At 42.7% G+C, this 20,908-nt stretch overlaps 1 protein-coding gene across 1 annotated transcript in view; it reads right to left on the reverse strand.

Moving 5' to 3' along the window:
• Positions 1 to 20,331, reverse strand: part of LOC126240282 (transformation/transcription domain-associated protein) — a 491,514-nt gene extending 471,183 nt beyond the window's left edge. The window contains exon 1 of the mRNA XM_049947913.1: positions 20,310 to 20,331. Coding sequence (XP_049803870.1) covers positions 20,310 to 20,316 — 7 coding nt within the window. The 5' untranslated portion in view covers positions 20,317 to 20,331. The remainder of the gene's footprint in view (positions 1 to 20,309) is intronic.
• Positions 20,332 to 20,908: the final 577 nt, after the last annotated feature.

Raw genomic sequence — 20,908 nt, forward strand, 5'->3', positions numbered from 1 at the left:
AAAGAATGTATTCCAGTTAACATTTTTAAAAGCTTTATCTACGTCTACAAAAGCTATAAACTAAGGTTTACCTTTATATAACCTATCTTCTAAGATACAGTAAGTCGTAGGGTCGTGCGTTCCAACATTTCTCTAAAACTCAAACTTCCTCGAGGTTGGCTTCCACCTGTTCTTCCTTTCTTGTAAATAATTCGTCTCGGTATTTTGCAACCATGACTTATTAAACAGATAGTTCAGTAATATTCACAACTGCCGGCATCTGCTTTCTTTGGAATTAGAGTAATTACATCCTAAGTGCGTACTTATGGAATATCGTCTCAGTTATGTGACTGGATACGTGATTTCCTGTCAGAGAGGTCACAGTTCACAGTATCTGACAAAGTTATCGACTAAAACAGAAAAGATTTCTGACGTTACTCATGTTAGTGTTATAGGCCCTCTGCTATTCCTTATCCAACTAAACGATTTAGGAGATAATCTGAAAAGCCGTCTTAGGTTGTTTGCAGAGGATGCTGACGTTTATCGTCTAGTAAAGTCATCAAACGGTCAAAACAAATCGCAGAACTATTTTAAAAGATATCTGTATGGAGCGAAAATTGGCAATTGACCCTTAATAATGAAAAGTGTGAGGTCATCCACATGAATGCTAAAATGAATTCGTTAATCTTCGATTACGCGATAAATAAGTCAAATCTAATGGCCGTAAATTCAACTAAATACCTAGGAATTACAATTATGGGCAACTTAAATTGGAAATAACATATAGAAAATGTTGTGAGGAAGGCAAACCAAAGACTGCGTTTTACTGGCAGAACACGTAGAAAAATGTAAAAGTCCACTTAAAGAGACTGCCTGCACTACCCTTGTCCGACCTCTTTTAGAGTACTGCTGCGCAGTCTGGGGTTCGTGCCATATTAACGGGGTACATCGAGAAAATTCAAAGAAGAGCAGCACGTTTTGTTTTATCGCGGAAAAGAGGAGAGAGTGTCACGGACACGATACAGAATTTGGGGTGAACATCATTAAAACAAAGGCGTTTTTCGCTGCGGCAGGATCTTCTCATGAAATTTCAATCACCAACTATCTCCTCCGAGCGCGAAAATATTTTGCTGGCGCCGGCCTACGTAGCGAAAAACGATCATCATAATAAAATAAGGGAAATCAGAGCTCGCTCGGAAAGATATATATGTTCGTTTTTTTTCCGCGCGGTTCGAGATTGGAATAATAGAGAATAATTGAGAAGGCGGTTTGATGAAGCCTCTGCGAGGCACATAAGTGTGATTTGCAGAGTATCCATGTAGATTTAGATAAGGGCATTTCCCGTCTCTCACATCTTGCACGCAGACGGAAAGTTTTGTTATGACTGGCTTTCCTACAGGATGCAGCTGTTCTGAGGGAATGTGTTTACAGCCGGGGCCTTGTTTTGTATTAGGTCTTTCAGTGCTCTGTCAAATTCTTCTCGCAGTAACGTACCTACCATATCATCTTCATCTACTTCCTCTTCTCTTTTTGCCTTCAAGTTCGTTTGCCTTGTGTAGCTCCTCTAACGCCTCCTAAATTTTCCTTTATGCTGTATCTGTCTTTCCACCAGGTATGATTTTATAGACTTACACTTGTTCTCTAGCCACTCATGCTTAGCCATATTTCATTTTTTAGACTTTTGTATTCCTTTCGCCTGCTTCATTTTCTGCATTTTTATTTTTTCGTCTTTCATCGATTAAATTCTATATCTCTTGTGATATCTAAGGATATCTACTAGTCCTTGTCTGTTTACCTATTTGATACTCTGCTGCCTTCACTATTTCATCTCTCTTGGTCTTCTACTGCATACTTTTCCCTCATTTCACTTAATCATTGCTTCACACTATCTTTGAAACTCTCGATGATGTTTAGTTTGTGGGGCGTTCAACTGCGCGGTCATCATCGCCGTTACAAAGTCCCAATGTTTACACAGTCCAATATTTATACAATCTAGCCACTGTCACGAATGACGATGAAAAGATGAGGACAACACAAACACCCAGTCCCCGGGTAGAAAAAATCCCCAACCCGGCCGGGATTTGAAACTCTCGAAATCTCTGGTTCTTTTGACTTATCCATGCCCAATTTCCTTAATTTTCCCCATTTTCAAATTTTTCAGCTTTAATCTACAGCAAGCTGTTGTGGTCTTCAGTCCTGAGACTGGTTTGATGCAGCTCTCCATGCTACTCTATCCTGTGCAAGCTTCTTCATCTCCCAGTACCTACTGCAACCTACATCCTTCTGAATCTGCTTAGTGTATTCATCTCTTGGTCTCCCTCTACGATTTTTACCCTCCATGCTGCCCTCCAATGCTAAATTTGTGATCCCTTGATGCCTTAAAACATGTCCTACCAACCGATCCCTTCTTCTAGTCAAGTTGTGCCACAAACTTCTCTTCTCCCCAATCCTATTCAACACCTCATTAGTTACGTGATCTACCCACCTTATCTTCAGCATTCTTCTGTAGCACCACATTTCGAAAGCTTCTATTCTCTTCTTATCAAAACTAGTTATCGTCCATGTTTCACTTCCATACATGGCTACACTCCATGCAAATACTATCAGAAACGACTTCCTGACAAATCTATACTCGATGTTAACAAATTTCTCTTCTTCAGAAACGATTTGCTTGCCATTGCCAGTCTACATTTTATATCCTCTCTACTTCGACCATCATCAGTTATTTTGCTCCCCAAATAGCAAAACTCCTTTACTATTTTAGTGTCTCATTTCCTAATCTAATTCCCTCAGCATCACCCGATTTAATTTGACTACATTCCATTATCCTCGTTTTGCTTTTGTTGATGTTCATCTTATATCCTCCTTTCAAGACACTGTCCATTCCATTCAACTGCTCTTCCAAGTCCTTTGCTGTCTCTGACAGAATTACAATGTCATCGGCGAACCTCAAAGTTTTTACTTCTTCTCCATGAATTTTAATACCCACTCCGAATTTTTCTTTTGTTTCCTTTACTGCTTGCTCAATATACAGATTGAATAACATCGGGGAGCGGCTACAACCCTGTCTCACTCCTTTCCCAACCACTGCTTCCCTTTCATGCCCCTCGACTCTTATAACTGCCATCTGGTTTCTGTACAAATTGTAAATAGCCTTTCGCTCCCTGTATTTTACCCCTGCCGCCTACAGAATTTGAAAGAGTATTCCAGTTAACATTGTCAAAAGCTTCTCTAAGTCCACAAATGCTAGAAACGTAGGTTTGCCTTTTCTTAATCTTTCTTCTAAGATAAGTCGTAAGGTTAGTATTGCCTCACGTGTTCCAACATTTCTACGGAATCCAAACTGATCTTCCCCGAGGTCCGCTTCTACCAGTTTTTCCATTCGTCTGTAAAGAATTCGCGTTAGTGTCTTGCAGCTGTGACTTATTAAACTGATAGTTCGGTAATTTTCACATCTGTCAACACCTGATTTCTTTAGGATTGGAATTATTATATTCTTCTTGAAGTCTGTGGGTATTTCGCCTGTGTCATACATCTTGCTCACCAGATGGTAGAGTTTTGTCAGGATTGGCTCTCCCAAGGCCGTCAGTAGTTGTAATGGAATGTTGTCTACTCCGGGGGCCTTGTTTCGACTCAGGTCTTTCAGTGCTCTGTCAAACTCTTCACGCAGTATCTTATCTCCCATTTCGTCTTGATCTACATCCTCTTCCATTTCCATAATATTGTCCTCGAGTACATCGCCCTTGTATAAACCCTCTATATACTCCTTCCACCTTTCTGCCTTCCCTTCTTTGCTTAGAACTGGGTTGCCATCTGCGCTCTTGATATTCATACAAGTGGTTCTCTTCTCTCCAAAGGTCTCTTTAATTTTCCTGTAGGCAGTATCTATCTTACCCCCAGTGAGACAGGCCTCTACATCCTTACATTTGTCCTCTAGCCATCCCTGCTTAGCCATTTTGCACTTTCTGTCGATCTCATTTTTGAGACGTTTGTATTCCTTTTTGCCTGCTTCATTTACTGCATTTTTATATTTTCTCCTTTCATCAATTAAATTCAATATTTCTTCTGTTACCCAAGGATTTCTATTAGCCCTCGTCTTTTTACCTACTTGATCTACAGCATATAACCAATAAATTTTGCTCAGAGTCTACTTCCGTCATTAGAAAAGTTTTTCAGTTTAAAAATCATGTTTATAAATCTGTGCCTTACAATTTTGAAAGTTATCTGGGCTTGGGTAGTAGTGGTGTGATACAGCTCGAGTTGTCAGGGAACTCGTCCGATTCGCTCACTCTCTACGGGTCCAGTCTGTGCCCAAATGTATCTCTTTTTCAGACTCTGATATGAATAATCCTGGTTCTGTTTAGGTCTCATAGCGAGACATTTTAAGGAAGTATAATACCTTTCGAATTCACACAATCAACAAAGCACTTCATCACTACGATCGCATAATCAGACTACGATATTCTATACTCGACAGCCCATCTTATGATGTACGCTGGAAGGTATTTGGTGTACCGAACTCACTTCCCCGTTTCCTGCTTCACTCGCGAACGGTGCACGGGAAGAACGACTGTTAGTGATCCAATGGGTATTCCGCTGATTAGCCTCCCTAACCAGCATTCCATACGAGCAAACGAATAGCGACTTTGCCCGACGTTGCTTTCACCTTAGGTAACTGGGCTATGCACGGCTGTGTTTAAAAAGAATAGATCGATAATGTCGCAGAGTCGAGCTGCAAATCTACTTTCATGCTGCTCACTTGCTGAAAAAACCTGCCACTCTGATCCTGCAGTCCAATAGCCTATGCATTTGTTTGAGAAGTCCAATAATATGCTATTTCCGGTTCAAGTGTTCACCATTATGCACACCCAAAAATTTGGAGCATTCTACTTACTTAGCTCATAAGCTACATCAACTGTTGGTATGGCTATTTGTTGTGAGTAGAACTGAATGTCGTGTTTTTTCTTTCTTCTTCAAAACTTAGGAAGAGCCCATTTTCAAATAACCACTTAATTCTTTGGAAAATATCACTTACCAACTCTTCTGCTGCTCTCTATCTAATGGTATTTGTTATAACACTAGTAGTATCTGCAAAAAGTACAAATTTTGCTTCCTGAATGTTAAGTGGAAAGTCACTCACATGTATAAGGAATAGACGTGCAGCCAAAACTGATCCTTTGGGTCCCCATTTATGTGTCTTCCCCGGTCACTAAAATGTTCTGCCTTTCCAACACTGTCTGAATTATTCAGCACAACCTTTCTGTTTGTCTGATACAAACTAGCTGTGTGTAAAGACATTAATCCCGTAGAACTTTAGATTTTCTAAAAGAGTATCACGATCCATACAAACACCCCGGAAAGATCACAAAAAATACCAACAGATGATACAATATTGTTTAAGGCTTGTACTATTTGATTAATGAATGTATAAATGGCCTGCTTGGAATCTAAACTGTGTCATGCTAAGTAAATTGTTTCCACGTAATTGTGCGACTACTCTTTTGAGTACACTACTTTTTCATTTATTCTGGAAAAAGATGTCCGTAAGGAAACTGGATGACAGCTGTTTAAGTCTGTCTCGACACCTCTCTTACAAATTGGTTTCATAATTAAATATTTTTACCTGTCTGGAAACTTCTCTTTGCCAGTGATGCATTGCTTATATCACTAAGGACATTATTTATTAAGTTGTAACAACCTTTCAAAATTCTGTTTGAAATTTCATCAACCCCATGAGACCTATTGTTTCTTGGAATTTTTATAACTACATTAATTTCAATAAAGAATGTTGATGCTACTTCTAATGCCTTAAAAATCTTGTGGGATGACACTTTCAGTATATTCTCTTGCTTCTTCAACTGAACAATTTAATCCTATACTTGCTGCTACGTTTCGAAAGTGACTGTTAGAAGTACTTGCAACTTGTGAATTATCTGTCACAACACTGTCATTTAGTTTAATTGTTACAGAATCTCTTACACTGGCTGGCTGTTCTGCCTCCCATTTCACAGTGTCCCATGCAGTTTTACTCTTATTATCTGCATTATTTATTTCTGTCACGACATGCACACTTCTGGACATTGTAATGGCTTTCCTTAAAATACTACAGTATTTTTTGAGGTCTTCTGGATAATTTTTTAGGAACACAACTTTCAAATACTGACACAAATTTACTATCGAATAAACTGAATTTGACATTAGCATATTTTTCTACATAATTATAACTCATCTCGTACCACACAGTTTAGCTTACTTTCAAGAGATTGTATCCAGTTCTCATTAAACTAAGCCTCACTGTTTTGTGCGAACCTGCCTCAGGGTTGTAAAGTTCCATTATTTCCATTAATTGTGAATCACGATCTGATAGTCCAGTAGCAACTGGGAACACATTGTTTCAGTATGGCACCTACAATCTATCCCAGCAGGATTGAATATCTCACTGTACCGCACACAGGTCTGCCTTCTTAAAGAACTCAACATACAACGTCCTCAGTCATTCCCTTGTGAGTGCCATCTCCAATTGACTCCAACCGTGTTCTATCACTGCCTAATTCTTATGTCCACACCAAAAATACATCAATCTTAGTACTACAGACTTGACTGTGACTCAACTTGACCACTTTCCACACTAAACTAATCTATTTCAACAATATTTAAATAAAGCCATGTTATACTTCAGTCACACCAATGCCTTTTTCAATACGTAACAGTTTGTTCATAAATAAATAAGCTAGTACTCTTGTGTAAGTGCACTCATATTCAGTGACTACAGATAGACGTTAAATATTGTTTAAACTATTATTTGTGCCTGCGTGGCAGAAGCGTCTTTTGGTCCTCTTTTTAATAGTGGTGTCAGCTAACACGTTCTGTTGACCACTTCTTAAATTTCTGTGGTTCTATATTACTGACCATAATTATATTTAAATTAAGTTATTGGCAAAAATAGTAAAATATTTCGTAAATATATATGAATGTGCGGTGTCTGTTCTTTTGGACATGTCTAAAAGAACAGACACTACGCATTCATATAATTGATTTGCCTAGATGGGTAATGGATCCAATGTGGATGGAAAAGTACATCCGACCTCCTATGGGAAACACAAAGTAGTGAGCGTGAAGAAAATGGATGCGGACTGCGTATAGGTAACACTCGGTGGGAACGTGGTCGGCTGTGAGGTACGCCGAGACAGCCTGCACAGTTGCGATAACACTGTGTCCCCGATGGCACAGTGGTTAATGCACCTGCCTAGTAAGCAGGAGACCCAGGGTTTGAATCCCAGTCCGTTACACATTTTCACTCGTTGCCACTGACTCCTCGTAACGTCCCGATGCAACTGACATCACTAATCCCTTGCCTTCCCATTCTCCAACCTGTACCATCAATTTACATATAATTCCTTAAATAATTACACAAGTATGACACAATATGTGGTATTCATTGTGAATTCAGTTGCTTTGTCATCATGGAGAATACAATGTTCTGAAAAACATCTGCATAATGAAAATATAAAAACATAATGAATTAAAAAATAAAACAGATACAGATGATTGGCTTTCAGGGACGATAGCTATAGTGCAATGCTATCGTCTGAGATATTGTTTGATGAAATTACACGAACGGTTTCAAAGTTGTCAATTCTAAGGCTCACTGTGATGATATTTAGTCACTGTAAATTATTATCTTTTGTAGTTTTTAAGATATTATAAATATGATTGTTTCATTGAATTTTACTCATTTTTCTCAGATTGACGTTATATTCAGATATGCTTCACTTTGTAACTCTGATTTATTACTGAATTCATAAAGTTGCAAGTAACCATATTTCAGACTGTCTGAAATTCTCTAATTTCTATTGCATCATCTGTTCTTCAGCTAGGCAAGCAACCATTGTCCTAATTCGCTGCACTGGGGATTTTCCCATTTCCAGCCACACTGACCATCTTTGTTTTTGAGCAGGGTTGTAATGGTTGCTTTGCTGGATCGACCATGTGATGCACGGGTCCTGGGGTTGCCAGCTAGCATTCAGATGCCCAAACAAATTCATCTCACCTCGTACCGACTCTAGGTGGCTGAATAACCCTCCCACACAGATGTAAAGTTACAGTCAGAAATAAGTTAAACTACGATTTCTTAAGCTGATGTTTCTTCCAACGAATGTGTGTGGCATTAAGTATTTCTACAACATTATCTTTATGTAGCCACTCCACTTTAAATCAGCCTGTATGTATACACCCAAGTTTTTAATGACTATGTTTATAATCAAAACATAACTAGGGTTTCCACCTATTTAAGCACAATATGTTACATTTGATTATGTTCAGGGTCATTCATTAATTCCTCCTCAACCGTCTATAGCCTGCAAGGTTTTGTGCTCTATGCCCCTTCCTGAAAACAGGAATGATATAAGCATTTTCCCCATTACTAGTCGTGCACGGTCCAGTTTCTGTCTTCCACGTTTTAGTCTCTACAGTTTCCTCAACTATTATGCCAGTTATTCCTTGATGTCTTCATTTGTGTCCAATTATCGTATCACTTCTTCCTACCATTGTTTCCGCATGTTCCTCTCACTATTAAGTCTATGGAAGGCCTCCTGATTTCTTCCCAAAGGCAGTGTTTTTGTTCAAGCCTAAGAAAAGGTGTTGGTGATGATGATACAAACTGATAGGATTAATGGAAAAGGAGGTCTGTAACAATATGAGACAGGGAACTCGGCTGTGGAAATAATGGCAATTACAACTTAACCATTGATCTGATGATTATTGTTGTTGAATCTTGTGAACTTTCTGCTTATTCCATGACAGCGTTGGCCAATACTGTCCAACAGAATCTGATGAATTTAATTAAAGAGTTTCAGTACCAAACACCAGGGTATAACATGAGTGAATGTCATTTGAAACTGTGATTAAAGGACATTAATTATAAGATTGAAAAGAAAGAACAACTTCCCTAGTGTTCACGCCAAAAATTAATATACTGCATTTTCAGTACACTGGATGCATCTATAGAATGTTACGTAGAAAGTCTATTGCCATGAGCCAAATGGCAATATTGTGAGAAATAGGCGAGAATTGTAGAACACTGCAGGTAACTGATGTCTTAGATGGCAATTGCCAATCAACGTGCTATTCTGAATTTGAATGTGGTCATTAACAACTGGGTTCAACAACACAGCTCAGAAAAATCCAATGGATATTTAGCTTCACAGTAAAGGCAGAATACTTACCCAATCATAGCTGCATCAGCAGGTAATTGTTCAATTTATATAGTGTCTCCCCTAAATGGTCTAAAGCTTTGTTAGGAAATAGTTTTTATCGACACACAGGTGCATCATGTTTAGCAGAAGATTGCAAGAATGAAAGCTGCACTATAACACATTTCTGTACATACCTACATCAATGTCAGGAACATGTCCTGTACACCTGAAAATCCTACAGCCCACTTCAGTAATGTTAAAAGAAACATTACACTAATGGTTAAGGTCAATTTCTACATTCCTTCCCTAAAAACTTGGCAGTGACTAAGCTGCAAATTTCAAATCAAATGGTTCAAATGGCTCTGAGCACTATGGGACTCAACTGCTGAGGTCATTAGTCCCCTAGAACTTAGAACTAGTTAAACCTAACTAACCTAAGGACATCACAAACATCCATGTCCGAGGCAGGATTCGAACCAGCGACCGTAGCGGTCTTGCGGTTCCAGACTGCACCGCCTTTAACCGCACGGCCACTTCGGCCGGCAGCTGCAAATTTCATTTCGATGCATGCTAACTTTGTATACAGACTATTGTCTTCCACTAATAAAACCATACAAAGTATGGTAAATGTTTCTATCATACTGATGCATCTTGCACGGAACTAAAAGACAGTGCTTCAAGAGTATGTGTGATTTATTTTGTGGGCTGACTTTGAGACCAATTTACTGCCAATATTCAGTAGCAGTTGGCTTGAATCTTGCTGCCACCAGGCTGACTTCTGAAGCAGACTCATGATAACCAACTTAATGTCATTCATTTATTTGTTTATTTTCATCTGTCTGAGTGGTTTGGTGTGGGCCACCACAAATTTCTCTCTTGTGACAATATTCTCTTATTAGAGTAGCACTTTCACCCAACATTTTCAATTATTTATTGCATGTATTCCAATCTTTGGCCTCCCATACAGTTTATGCCCTCCATACCTCAATCTACTATCACATAAATTATTCCCTGTCCTTTCCTCTAGTCAATGTTTACATATTTCCTGTCCTATGTGATTTTGCAGAGAATTTCCTCAAAATGGCTCTGAGCACTATGGGACTCAACTGCTGAGGTCATTAGTCCCCTAGAACTTAGAACTAGTTAAACCTAAGGACATCACAAACGTCCATGCCCGAGGCAGGCTTCGAACCTGCGACCGTAGGGGTCTAGCGGTTCCAGACTGCAGCGCCTTGAACCGCACGGCCACTTCGGACGGCAGAATTTCCTCATTTCTTATCTCATTAGTCCATCTAATTTTTAATGTCCATAAATATCACTACACTTCAACTCCTGACAAAGACTAGTAGACATCTTTTAGAGAGGAATGCCCGCTTACCTGTAGTAGTCATGCTTCTTATATCCCCCTTGTTTCATCCATCACACGTAATTTTACCTCCAAGCTAGAAGAATTCTATTACTTTGTCTACTTCGTGGTACCGAATTTCTTTGTTAAGTTCATTGCTAATCTTATTTCTGCTACTCCTCATTAGTTTTGTCTTCTTTTGGTTTACTTGAAATTCATATTCTGGACTCATTACACCTTGCATTCCATCAACAAGTTCAGCAATTCTTTCTCACTTTTGCTGAGAATAGCATGTCGTTGAATCAGATATTTTGATTACAGGTGCAGCAGACTTATAGCAAAGAAACTAGATAGGTGTTGGCCGGTACCAAAACAGAGCAAGTAGGAAAGAGTCTTGCTGCCAGGTAGTTGCCAAAACAGTGATGTACGAGGTGCATTCAAGTTCTAAGGCCTCCGATTTTTTTTCTCCGGACTGGAAAGAGAGAGAAACATGTGCATTGTTTTAAAATGAGGCCGCGTTCATTGTCAATACGTCCCAGAGATGGCAGCACCGTACGGCAGATGGAATTTTACCACCAGCGGCCAGAATGAGAACTGTTTTAAATACTTAAAATGGCGACGTTTTCCTTACTTGAACAGCGCGCAATAATTCATTTTCTGAATTTGCGTGGTGTGAAACCAATTGAAATTCATCGACAGTTGAAGGAGACATGTGGTGATGGAGTTATGGATGTGTCGAAAATGCGTACATGGGTGCGACAGTTTAATGAAGGCAGAACATCGTGTGACAACAAACCTAAACAACCTCGGGCTCGCACAAGCCGGTCTGACGACATGATCAAGAAAGTGGAGAGAATTGTTTTGGGGGATCGCCGAATGACTGTTTAACAGATCGCCTCCAGAGTTGGCATTTCTGTGGGTTCTGTGCACACAATCCTGCATGACGACCTGAAAATGCGAAAAGTGTCATCCAGGTGGGTGCCACGAATGCTGACTGACGACCCCATGGCTGCCCGTGTGGCATGTTGCCAAGCAATGTTGACGTGCAACGACAGCATGAATGGGACTTTCTTTTCGTTGGTTGTGACAATGGATGAGATGTGGATGCCATTTTTCAATCCACAAACAAAGCGCCAGTCAGCTCAAGGCAAGCACACAGATTCACTGCCACCCAAAAAATTTCGGGTAACCGCCAGTGCTAAAAAAAAAAAAATGATGGAGTCCATGTTCTGGGACAGCGAGAGCGAAATCCTTACCCATTGCGTTCCAAATGGCACTACAGTAACAGGTGCATCCTACGAAAATGTTTTGAAGAACCAATTCCTTCCTGCACTGCAACAAGAACGTCCGGGAAGGGCTGCGCGTGTGCTGCTTCACCAAGACAACGCATCCGCACATCGAGCTAACGTTACGCAACAGTTTCTTCGTGATAACAACTTTGAAGTGATTCCTCATGCTCCCTACTCACCTGACCTGGATCCTAGTGACTTTTGGCTTTTTCCAACAATGAAAGACACTCTCCGTGGCCGCACATTCACCAGCCGTGCTGCTATCGCCTCAGCGATTTTCCAGTGGTCAAAACAGACTCCTAAAGAAGCCTTCGCCGCTGCCATGGAATCATGGCGTCAGCATTGTGAAAAATGTGTACGTCTGCAGGGCGATTACGTCGAGAAGTAACGCCAGTTTCATTGATTTCGGGTGAGTAGTTAATTAGAAAAAAAATCAGAGGCCTTAGAACTTGAATGCACCTCGTATAGGACAAATTTGGAACAGGTGTGGAGACCAAACTGCCAGGTCATAGGTCCCTCACTCCGATTAAAACAATTCCACAAGGGTGATACTAAAATAATTAAGACATACAAAACACAGCTGGAAGAAAGGAGAAAACCACAAAAAGTCCACTGCAGAGCGGCTAAAAGTGGGCAATCCAGCAAGAGGTGGACAACAATCATTTGTGAGCCACAGTGACACAAAGGTGGGTCCTCGCGATGGAAGAGGTAACCATATGTTAGCCACGTATGGCCAGTGGAGAGCCGGCATAGGACAACTGATTTCCTGCAAGAGGACCCCATGGAAGACTTCCACGCATTTTTAGTCTCAATGACACACAGTTTGTTGTGCGTACTGTTCTGCCATTCCGTCTCCCAAATCCGAAAAACCCTGCGGCATAAGACAGAACACAGATCAGTTTCAGAGATGTCCATCTCCAGAAGCGATTTCCACATAGCCTGTTTGGCCAGCCTGTCGGCAAGTTCGTTGCCTGGAATTCTGATGCATCCTGGGGTCCACACAAACACCACTGAATGACAGGACCGTTCCAGGGCATAGATGGACTCCTGAATGGACGCTACCAAAGGATGGCGAGAGTAGCACTGGTTGATAGCTTGTTGGCTGTTCAAGGAGTCAGTACACATGAGAAATAACTCACCAGGGCAAGAGCAGATGTACTCAAGAGCACAACATATGGCTGCCAGCTCTGCAGTGAAATCACTGCAGCCAACTGGCAAGGAGTGCTGCTCACTATGTCCTCCATGAACATATGCAAAGCCTCCGTGACCATCAGCCACCGAGCCGTTGGTGTAAACCACTACATGGACCCATTACATGTCGAGAATTGATAGGAAGTGGTAGCAGAGAGCCAAAGGATTAACTGAGTCCTTAGGGTCATGCGAAAGGTCCAGAATAATCTGCGGCCTACATGTGCACCATGGAGGTGTACATGAATGGACGAAACGGTAATTCAGATGTGCAGGAGAACTATGAACACGTGGAACGTAACTGGAGAGCAGTTGTGAAAGTCTAATCTTCAATGGAGGGACTCCGGCCTCCATCAGGACATTGGTCACTGGACTTGTTCTAAAAGCTCCCATGGCTAAGCGAATGCCACAGGGTCAAGTAAACACAACGTTGAGGGCACCGCCGAAATGTAAACCAGACTCCCATAGTCAAGGCAGAATTGAACAAGACCTCTGCAGAGCTGCAGCAGCATAGACCGATCTGCACCCCAGTTGGTGTTGCTCAGGCAGCAGACGGCATTGAGGTGCTGCCAGCACTTCTGCTTAAGCTGACGAAGATGGGTGTCAAAAAACAGTCCTAAGAATCAATACGTCTTCACTACAAGTGAGTGGATCATCATTAGGGTAAAGTTCTGGTTCTGGAAGTACGGTGTGCCGCCAACAGAAATGCATGACACACGACTTCGCGGCTGAAAACTGGAAGCCGTGGGTTAGAGCCCATGACTGCACCTTGTCAATGGCTCCCTGTAGGCGACGCTCAGCAACACCAGTACTTGAGCAGCAGTACGAAATGCAGAAGTCATCCGCATACAGAGAAGGTGAGACGGAGGGCCCAACAGCTGCTGATAGGGACACTCAAAACAGAGCCCTGGGGAACGCCATTCTTCTGAATACGAGGCAGGGGGACGGGACTATGGGAGGCACTGACTTGGACACGGAAAGTACAGAGCGACAGGAAGTTTTGGATAAAAATCAGGAGCAGGCCCCGGACACCCCACTCTTACAATATGGCACGAACATGATGTCACCAGGTGATGTCGTATGCTTTACACGAGTAAAAAAAGACGGCAACCAGATGTCGGCATCTGGAAAAGGCTGTTCGGAAGGCAGACTTGAGGGACACCAGATTATCAATGGTAGAGTGACCCTGGCGGAAGTCGCCCTGACAGGGAGCCAGTAGGCCACATGACTCCAGGACCCAACCCAACCGCCCAAGCACCAGACATTCCAGCAGCTTACAAAGAAAGTTGGTGAGGCTGATGGGCTGGTAGCTATCACATCAAGCAGGTTTTGACCAGGTTTGAGCACCAGAATGATGGTGCTCTCCCATCATTGCAATGGAAGATCCAGTTGAAGATGATGAGGAGATGTCGCTTTTAGTCAGACAAGGGATGTTTAATCATCTGACTGTGGATCTGAACCAGCCCAGGAGCTGTGTCGCGACAATGTGCAAGAGCACTGAGGAGCTCCCACTCTGTAAATGGGGCATTGGTTCACTGTGGCATGTACTGAACGAGAGGGGTTTTCTTTCCATCTGCCGTGAGGCTCTCTGACGCAGAGGCTCAAGTATAGTGCTCGGCAATCATGTTTGCGTTGGTAGATAACATGCCATTGATGTTAATGCCAGGGACACCTGTTGGGGTCTGGTACCCAAAAAGATGTCTGATCGTCGTCCAGACTTGGGAAGGTGACGTATGTCACCAAATGGTTGAGATGTACCTCTCCCAATACGCCTGTTTCTGTCATTTTATGAGCTGACAAATACAGGCACTGAGCCGCTTAAAGGCTATCAGGTGCCGCTCATGTCGCTGCAGAGCTCACCGATGACCTTTCATTGCCTCAGCAACTTCTGACAATCACCAAGGCACTGCCTTTTGCTGGGGGCACCCTAAAGAATAAGGGATCGTGTTTTCCGCCGATGCAGAGGGCTGCTCAACGACAACATCGATGGCACCATGTGGGGGAGCTTCAGCGGTGACAGCAGAGATGAAGGTTTCTCAGTCTGCCTTGATTGTGTCCGTGGGCTTGACACCGGGGGAGTGACAGAAAGCTGGGTAAGGGGTCACTACCACACAGGCCATCACGTGCTCTCCAGTGGATAGATGGGAGAAGGCCAGGACTGCAAACCGAGAGATCAATGGCTGAACATAAGCCATATGCCACACCGAAATGTGTGGGGGCACCTATTTAAGAGGCAGAAGTCAAGTTGTGACAAATTTCCAACCTCCCTACCTAAGCCAGTAAGCATGGCACCATCCCACAAGGGGTTATGCATGTTAAAAACTCCCAAAAGCAGGAAAGGTTTAGGGAGCTGATCAATCAGTGCAGCAAATACATTCCAGGGTACTGCACCATCTGGAGGAAGATATACATTGCAGACAGTTATTTCCTGCATCGTCCTTATCCTGACAGCCACAGCTTCAAGAGGGATTTGAAGGGACACAGGTTCACTACATACTGAGTTCAGGACACGGATGCAATCTCCACCTGACATTCTATTACAGTCACATGGTTCCTGTAATATCCCTTATAGCCGCAGAGGGCAGGGGTCCGCATTACTGGGAACCAGGTTTCCTGGAGGGAAATGCGGAAAGCAGGTGTAAAGCCTAACACCTGCTGTATCTCAGACAGGTGGTGGAAAAAACCACCACAATTCCACTGGAGGTTTAGGTGACCGTGAGACTGGGAAGGCATGAAACACTCAATGAGGCAGTCTATGCCTCAGGGTCACCTGCTGCCACGAGATGAGTATGTGTCTGATCGACATCCATTGTGTCTGAGGGCCCAGCGAGAGCTAGGTTCTCAGCGGATGCCAGAATCTCCACCTCATCCTCAGAGCTTGTAAGTAGTGGTGGTGGAGTGTCACTGCATCGGGGGAGGGATATACAGCTTTACATCACAGCGATAGACCATCACCTTGACCTTCTCAGGTAAAGTGTCACCCTCAAAGGCCAAGATGAAGGCACCGGTGGCAACCTGATTATCCCTTGGACCCTGGTGGACGCGCTGGACGAAATGGACACCTCGCCACTCTAAATTGGCACGCAGCTCATCGTCAGACTGCAAAAGAAAGTCCGTGTGAAATTAGATACTATGGACCACATTTAAGCTCTTATGGGGCATTATGAAAACGAACATCCCCCGGCTTGTCATAGGCAAGTAGCGCCTGTGACTGGGCAGAGGATGTTGTTTTGATCAAAACCAACTCTGACCGCATTTTGGACAAGCCCTCCACCTCCCCAAACATGTCCTCTGAATGCTCCATAAAAAAACTGAGGTTTCATTGACAAAAATGATTCCCCATCAACTCTCGAACATACGAGGTACTGGGATGAATAAGCTTCGCTGCCATCCTTAGTCTGCTGTTCCTCCCATGGTGTGGCCAGGGGGGTGGGGGGGAAACCACAATTTGGGGTCATATTTCTTATAATTGAAGTTAGACCTTGACAGTTTCGAGATTGTTGATGGTCAAACCCCAGCAAGAGATGACGTACTATGCTTCGTGACATGTCATCCACCCTGATGCCACCCACTCCGACCAATGGCCTTCCCCACGGGCGCCACCCAGCTGCAGCAAAGACCACCTGGCAGGATGGCCATTGCTGGGAGTCCCAATGCCCCAGGGTGACGAACATCTACTCCTTGGCATACGTGTGGAGTTAATTGCACAGGCGTCAGCAGAGAGATCCCTGTGTGGTCAGGGGGCTACAACCAACAGGGTACATGGCGGTCCCATCACAACAGACTGGCTACCATGCTGCATATCAGGCACAAATGAGCTAAGAAGTCCATTAACGTCAATAGCGCAGAAAGCAATAATGCACAGAGTATGAGGAAAATGCACTCAAGAGGGTGACCTTGCCCAACAGCTGGAGAATGAGCAGAAGTGCAGATCCACGTCGACAAAGGATGCGAGAGGTCTCAGTGCATGATGGACACTATGCACCATGTAAGGCGTCCTTCCCCAAGTGGCTCACTCTTTTAAAAAACTGAGGTCAAACTCTACAGGGGGGCCATCACATAAAGGCCGAAATGTGTGACTCCTTTTAGTCGCCTCTTACGACAGGCAGGAATGCCTCGGGCAATTCTAACCCCAGACAAGCAGGGGTGGGGTGGGGGTGGGGCGTCGGAACTGGTGCCTGATCACAAATAGCCTTAGCCACGTGATAGAAGACATTGGGAATTTGTGGAAAGATTCTGACAAAGAGGCCCAGATTAGCACAGTAGGTGGAGCAGGGGACAGCCTGGCTATGGACAGATATTACAACATTAGATGTGACCTAAATGAAGTAGGAGTAGCGACTACACACACAAATGCGAGTTTTGTGGAGGTCCTACAGTGCCACAACCTGCCACGCGTTAACACGCTGTGAGCTTGTGAACGCAGAATTCGGCAGACTGCAGGTCACACAAATGAAATCTTACATGATACACCCATTGCTACAACTCTGAGAAGAGGGTATATTAGAAATGGACTATACCTGAATATGAGGGGGAAAGATAAGCTGGCTGTGCTTCTTGCAGAAAATGTATAGTGAGGCGGCAGTATAACACAAAGCAAGGACCCTGTCATTCTTGGTGTCAGAATGTTTTTAGGGTAATATGACAGAATGAAACCTACAATTAAATCTCAGTAATTAACTCTTCAACATAGGTGAAAAAGACAGTATGTCACGCCCCCCTTTCTCACAATATATAAGTCGCTCTCAGACACCCGACCAGTCAGTCGGCAAGACTCAGCGGAGCAGCGCCTCTGAGGAAGTCCAGCGCAGTCCTGGACGAAACGTAAGGAGCAGAAAAGTTATTGGACCACGACCTCACATCCCGGAAAGTATATCAACAGCCAATATGACAGAAGTCAAAATAACAGAAGAGCCCCCAAAATGCTTAAGAATGTGTAGATTAGTAAAATTAGCTTATGTCACGCGAATACTTGAGTACGGAGTAATAAGGTAGAATGGTGGTTTTAGTGTAGATTTTCTAAAGGATTCTGATACAAAAAAATTATTTGGAAACCTACAATTAAATCTCAGTAATTAACTCTCCAAAATGGGTGAAAAAGACAGTATGTCACTAATTGCACGTTACCTTTGATGAAGCTCACAGCAAGAGAATAACTGAACATCCAATAACAAATGCTCCCTCTGGTCATGATGCACAGTTAGTCAAGATAAGTAATATAGTGCCTTACACTTTACAGTACTGATACTCCTAGTGGAAATCAGAATAATTAATATGGCTCTGAGCACTATGGGACTTAACATCTGTGGTCATCAGTCCCCTAGAACTTAGAACTACTTAAACCTAACTAACCTAAGGACATCACACACATCCATGCCCGAGGCAGGATTTGAACCTGTGACTGTAGCGGTCACGCGGTTCCAGACTGAAGCGCCTAGAACCGCACGGCCACACCGACCGGCAGATAAATTAATACTCCAGAACAAATACACTATGTGATTAAAAGTATCCGGACACAAAAATATACGTTTTTCGTATTATGTGCATTGTGCTGCCACCTACTGCAAGGTACTCCATATCAGCAACCTCGGTAGTCATTAGACACCGTGAGAGAGCAGAATGGGTGCTTTGCGGAACTCACGAACTTCAAATGTGGTCAGGTGATTGGGTATCACTTGTGTCATACATCTGTATGACAGATTTCCACACCTAAATATCCCTAAGTACACTGTTTCCGATGTGATAGTGAAGTGGAAACGTGAAGGAACATGTACAGCACATACGCGTACAAGCCGATCATGTCTGTTTATCGCTGACAGTTGAAGAGGGTCATAATGTATAATAGGCAGACATCTATCCAGATCATCACACAGGAATTCGAAACTCCTTCACGATCCACTGCAAGTACTATGACAGTTAGACGGGAGGTGAGAAAACTTGGATTTGATGGTTGAGCGGCTGCTCATAAGCCACGTATCACGCCAGTCAATTCCCAATGATGCCTCACTTGGTGTATGGAGCATAAACATTAGACAATCAAACAGTGGAAAAATGTGTGGAGTGACAAATCGTGGTACACAATGTGGCGATCCGATAGCAGGATGTGGGTATGGCGAATGCCCGGTGAACGTCATCTGCCAGCATGCATAGTGCCAACAGTAAAATTCGGAGGGGGTTGTGTTATGGTGTGGTCATGTTTTTCATGGAGGAGGCTTGCACCCCTTGTTGGTTCACATGGCACTATCACAGAACAGGCCTACATTGATGTTTTAAGCAACTTCTTGCTTCCCACTGTTGAAGAACAATTCAGGGATGACGACTGCATCATTCAAGACAATTGAGCACCTTTTCATAACGCATGGCCGGTGGTAGAGTGGTTACACGACAATAACATCCCTGTAATGGACTGGTCTGCACAGAGTCCTGACCTGAATCCTATAGAACACCTTTGGGATGTTTTGGACCGCCGACTTTGTGCCAGGCCTCACCGACCAACATCGATACCTCTCTTCAGTGCGGCACTCCGTGTGAATGGGCTGCTATTCCCCAAGAAACCTTCTAGCACCTAATTGAATGTATGGCTGCAAGAGTGGAAGCTGTCATCAAGGTGAAAGGTGGGCCAACACCATATTGAATTCCAGCATAACCAATGGAGGGCGCCATGAACTTTTAAGTTATTTTCAGCCAGGTGTCCGTATACTTTTGATCACGTAGTGTATTTTTCAGTATCAATTACAAGAGGTGACCTGAGATGAAATTTCTAATGAACCAAATGCTGACATAAAATTTCATCTATTCCGTGATAAAATCATATCATTATTTGAAAATAATTGCTTTCCGCATAAGCTAAACAGAAAGGACACTAAACAACCATGTTGTGGTCCATAAGTGAAAAAAATGTGGCTGTATACTCAATGTAATAAGCACTACATTACATTGGAATGCAGGCTTTTTCAGGTACTTCCATCGAAGAAATCTCCTCCGAATATCAGCTGAGTGGCAGCGTCATCTTGTAACTATGTTTCAAGAAGTTTCCTGTTCATCATCTTGTGCACACACAGCAAGTAGGAAACATTCTGAAATATTGCTACAAGACAACACTACCACTTGGCTTATATTCCAAGATTTCATCACAGCGCCTTACCTCTATTTATTAAATTATTAATGCAGAAATTTTATGGAGTAAATATGATTTTCTAGAAAAGTCAACTACAGTAAATTTCAGAGGCAGCAACTACGAAATATCTTGCGCTTGTAAATCACATGCCATTTTAGTGAGTTAGTATGCACAAGTATAATGGATACAGTACTCACCATCCATGGTAGTTCACCGTATCGGACACACAGAGTTCAACTGTTGCAAACAATATCCTGGAGAATAAGTAAAGCATTAGAATACATTGCTACTTATGTTGGTATTTATCATCTTTTAACTACATACAGGTAACCACATTTCAAATGCAATATGTATGTTGTAAATGAATGGTGGGCGTGTACGAGAAACCAATTAAAATTCCCACAGAGTTCCAGTTGGACATTAAGAGTGTTTATTGGGTGAAGAAGTGAAAAGGGAGTACAACATTCTGTTTTGGATTCCAACAGACACTCATCAAAAGACACACATGGCAGTCAATAGACCTGTGTAGCCCTACTATTATAGCCCACTACTATTGACTTCCCCTTCTGTTCCCTTTGTAAAGCGTACAGAAATAACAATTGCCGGTGCATAAGATTGAAATTATTCCATTTAACTGTGGATACTGGTCATGAATCTCAGTCAGGCATCTATCTTTGCTACAACACATTTATGTCATCATGCTACAGTAAATTGTCCCAGATATTTACCCATGGACACTTTACAGTATTGAAAGGCAATGTCGAAAGTTCCATAGACCATATCTACTAATCATACA

The sequence above is a fragment of the Schistocerca nitens genome, chromosome 1, assembly GCF_023898315.1.
Source record: "Schistocerca nitens isolate TAMUIC-IGC-003100 chromosome 1, iqSchNite1.1, whole genome shotgun sequence".
NCBI classification, from domain to species: Eukaryota; Metazoa; Arthropoda; class Insecta; order Orthoptera; family Acrididae; genus Schistocerca; species Schistocerca nitens.